This window comes from Pangasianodon hypophthalmus, chromosome 16 (assembly GCF_027358585.1).
Source record: "Pangasianodon hypophthalmus isolate fPanHyp1 chromosome 16, fPanHyp1.pri, whole genome shotgun sequence".
Classification (NCBI taxonomy): domain Eukaryota; kingdom Metazoa; phylum Chordata; class Actinopteri; order Siluriformes; family Pangasiidae; genus Pangasianodon; species Pangasianodon hypophthalmus.
This window is the reverse complement of record NC_069725.1, coordinates 23,421,962-23,425,098: the sequence shown is the minus strand read 5'-3', so window position 1 is coordinate 23,425,098 and position 3,137 is coordinate 23,421,962. Positions and strand designations below refer to the sequence as shown.

At 36.8% G+C, this 3,137-nt stretch overlaps 1 protein-coding gene across 1 annotated transcript; it reads right to left on the bottom strand.

Moving 5' to 3' along the window:
• Positions 1–638: 638 nt before the first annotated feature.
• Positions 639–2,441, bottom strand: LOC117599309 (uncharacterized). The gene is made up of 3 exons (XM_034312230.2): positions 2,301–2,441; positions 1,217–1,318; positions 639–986 (listed from the first exon to the last, which is right to left on the bottom strand). The coding sequence occupies exons 1-3, from the start codon at positions 2,347–2,349 to the stop codon at positions 787–789; spliced, it is 351 nt and encodes a 116-aa protein (XP_034168121.2). The 5' UTR covers positions 2,350–2,441; the 3' UTR covers positions 639–786.
• Between the last annotated feature and the right edge of the window lie 696 nt (positions 2,442–3,137).

The following is a 3,137-nucleotide window of genomic DNA, read 5'->3' as shown; positions in this document are numbered from 1 at the left end:
TGCAAATTGGACATTTATTGTGAATAAAATTGTTATTGCATAAAAATGAAAGCAGTATGATAAAAGTTAGAGATAAAATGATAAAAAGGGAGATACAAGTTGAATAAAGTTGAGGAATATGTAGTTTAGTAGTATTAGAATATATTAGGCACTGGATGCTTAATATCTGATTGGCCTCTCAGCTAAATACATCATGTGCAGGAGTGAAATATCTAGTGATTATTGACTCGAGTCTCTCTCTTGACACTTGACACTAGATTATATTAATAGGAAAGTCTTTTTTTCGCACCTCAGGAACATTGGTAGGCTAAGAAATATATGTCATTACAGGCTTTCATGGGGTGTCCTATTTTTTTCACATGACTAGATTTCCCTTTTGAAACAGGAAGTCAGAGTTTTCACAACAGCCGATAGTATCTGAGATATGCCATACCCCCGCCAAACAAACTTGACAGTAGCTTAGCAAATTAAATAAATATGAAGAACAGTGTATATGCTAATGAGAGCTTTTCACCTGCTACCACAGCTAATGAGCTAATATACTGCTTCTGCTGCTACCAAACTGCTCCTGCTGCTACCATGGGGAAGAAGTGCATATGTTTTTACAGAGAAATTAACTGGACAAACACAAACATTAATGCAGTTATGAGTCAACAAATTTTATTGACAGAACTTATGTTATAAATGGCAGTACAGTGAAGTGGAAAAAGAGAATCATTTCATTTTTCTTTCTTATTTTGTAATCATGTTGTAGATAAAGCTTTAAGTGAGCTTTTTCCTCAGAGCTCAGTAGAAGAGGATGGAGGAGAGCAGAGGGATGAACATGAGGAGGAAACTCAGTGTGAAGCTCTCAGCACCGTTACACAGATTCCCCTGACAACACTTCACATTTTCAAGGGTAAGTCCTGGTACTAATGACTGAGTCAAGTCACAGATCTGCTTTGTTGCACAAGTTTTCACAGTAAACGTCTTCTTTAACAAAGTAGCTATGAGAGAGAGAGAGAGAGAGAGAGAGAGAGAGAGAGAAAACAATTGGTCTCAATCACATTTTTTGTCTTAAGTGCTTTGTTAATAGTATTTGACTCCTGGATTACGTAAACAAACCTCACACGTGTGTAGACATGATTTGCTCCTGCATAGGTAATAGATTATTAAGAATCCATAAGGTAAAGTGTTACTGGGAATATTTTTAAATGCACAGATTTGCATTATTCACCTGATGCACTGAGGCAGTAATCCAAACCTGAAGGACAGAGCCCCTTATCATATTGTTCACACTTCAGGGGATTACAGGTATAGCAGCTCAGTTCTCCAGCAGCTAAAGAGAGAAATAAAATAATAAAATCAAACTCATCATAGATGGTCACATATGTCACCAAAATGAAACCAACAATAATTATTATTTAATTCTGGTTCATTTTATTGAATTATACACACACACAGAAATATGTGAAATTCTTTAGTTTTGGATAAAAGCATGTAAATGATCATGAGGATGACTAGCGACTGCTGGAGGACTGCAGAAGTTGTGAACATCCAGCTTTATTATTATGCTGGGTATTTACTCAAATTTTGAAAAAATATTGTCATTAAGTACTTCCAAAAAGGTCTTAATTTTTCCTCCTTACAATTTTTCTAGATTTGCAAAGTAATCTTTACAAATCTCGAAGGTCTCATCTTCTCATCCAGCCAGTGACTGCACACTATACATCAGTTAAGGACATGGGAATAGAACAGTATTTTTATCTTAGTGTTCACAGCTTGGGTTCATTCTGTATATTAAAGCATGCACTGTAGGCCATGCAAAGCATTTTTAAGTGTAAAAATACAATATATATATTAAATATATATGGAAGTGTATAAAATATACCCAGTGTATAAAATATATTATATATACACATACACACATATTTCCCAGATAGGCTTTAAGAACGCCTTTGAGAAAAGAAGAACGTATTGAAATCATTCTCATGGCTGAACCGGGAAGCTGTCATAAGGTTGCAATGGACATGTAATTAATGGACATGTAATGCATAACACCAGATGTGTTAAAACAAGTTCATCATGAGCAGGAGAGACGACTCTGTGCGTGTTTAAAAAGACAAGGCAATCATGCAGAGGAGGTTTTCTAAATAAAGTTACACTTGGCTAAAAAGTGTTAATTTCCACTATTGATGGAGACTTTTGGGACACCCTGTTTTTCGTGCCACTGTATACGTCTCTCTTTATCTCTCTCTCTCTCACACACACACACACACACACACACACACACACGAACACACACAAATGAGATTTCTTACCTTTGGGTAAAAGCATGCAGATGAACACAAGAGTCACTAGCGGTCTCATTGCTGGTGGAGTGCAGAAGAGTGAAGTTGTGAAGATGATGCAGCTTGTCCTGAGAGAGCGATCTGACTTCCAGTTTTATTAGTGTGCAGTGGGGGAGGAGGTTTGTGCACAGAGGGAGGGATTTATTGTATCATTGCCTACGCCTGTCAATTCTTTTAAATAACTTTATCAACTGCAATCATTATAGTTCTTCAGAATCTTTGGCCTAAGAGAGCACAGAATTGAACTTTTCTATAATCTGCTTCTGTGAAACAACTTAAATCTGCTTTATTTTTTACCTTAGAAAAGGTAATTAACAATACTCAAGTGTAAAGTCTCTCTCAAAACCACAACTCTGTCTCGTCTATATATCCTGTGTAATTTTTCCATTACTGTGAGCTTTATATCCTGATTCAACAAAACAACCTAAAAACGCTAAAATGTGCAGGAGAGGGGGCACTCGAGGCCAGTGTTGGGGACCAGCGATACTGAGGCTCAAAGAGCCATGTATAGTGCTGTATAATAAGGCTGCTTTATGGGCCTCTTCCACTGGACTGATGCATTTCTTAATCTGGTTTTCATTTCTAATGTCAATTCGTTTACAGAGGTTTGTTTACAAACACTAATTAGACAAAGGCAGGACATCACACACATACACACACACACACACACACACACAGTAATTTCACTGCAGCATACTGTCTAAGCAAAAAAATAAAATAAAATCAAGAATCTTCACGATCAAGAATCAAGAATCTTGTTGGAATCAGCAGATTAGTGCACATGAAATGCCTCTTGCCAGTCTCGTT

Excerpts from the sequence above, each read along its gene's own strand:
- LOC117599309 (XM_034312230.2), bottom strand. The coding sequence starts at position 2,349 with ATGAGACCGCTAGTGACTCTTGTGTTCATCTGCATGCTTTTACCCAAA. Across the intron at positions 1,319-2,300 it reads CTGCATGCTTTTACCCAAAG|CTGCTGGAGAACTGAGCTGC; the intron begins GTAAGAAATCTC and ends TTCTCTCTTTAG. Across the intron at positions 987-1,216 it reads TTACTGCCTCAGTGCATCAG|CTACTTTGTTAAAGAAGACG; the intron begins GTGAATAATGCA and ends TCTCTCTCATAG.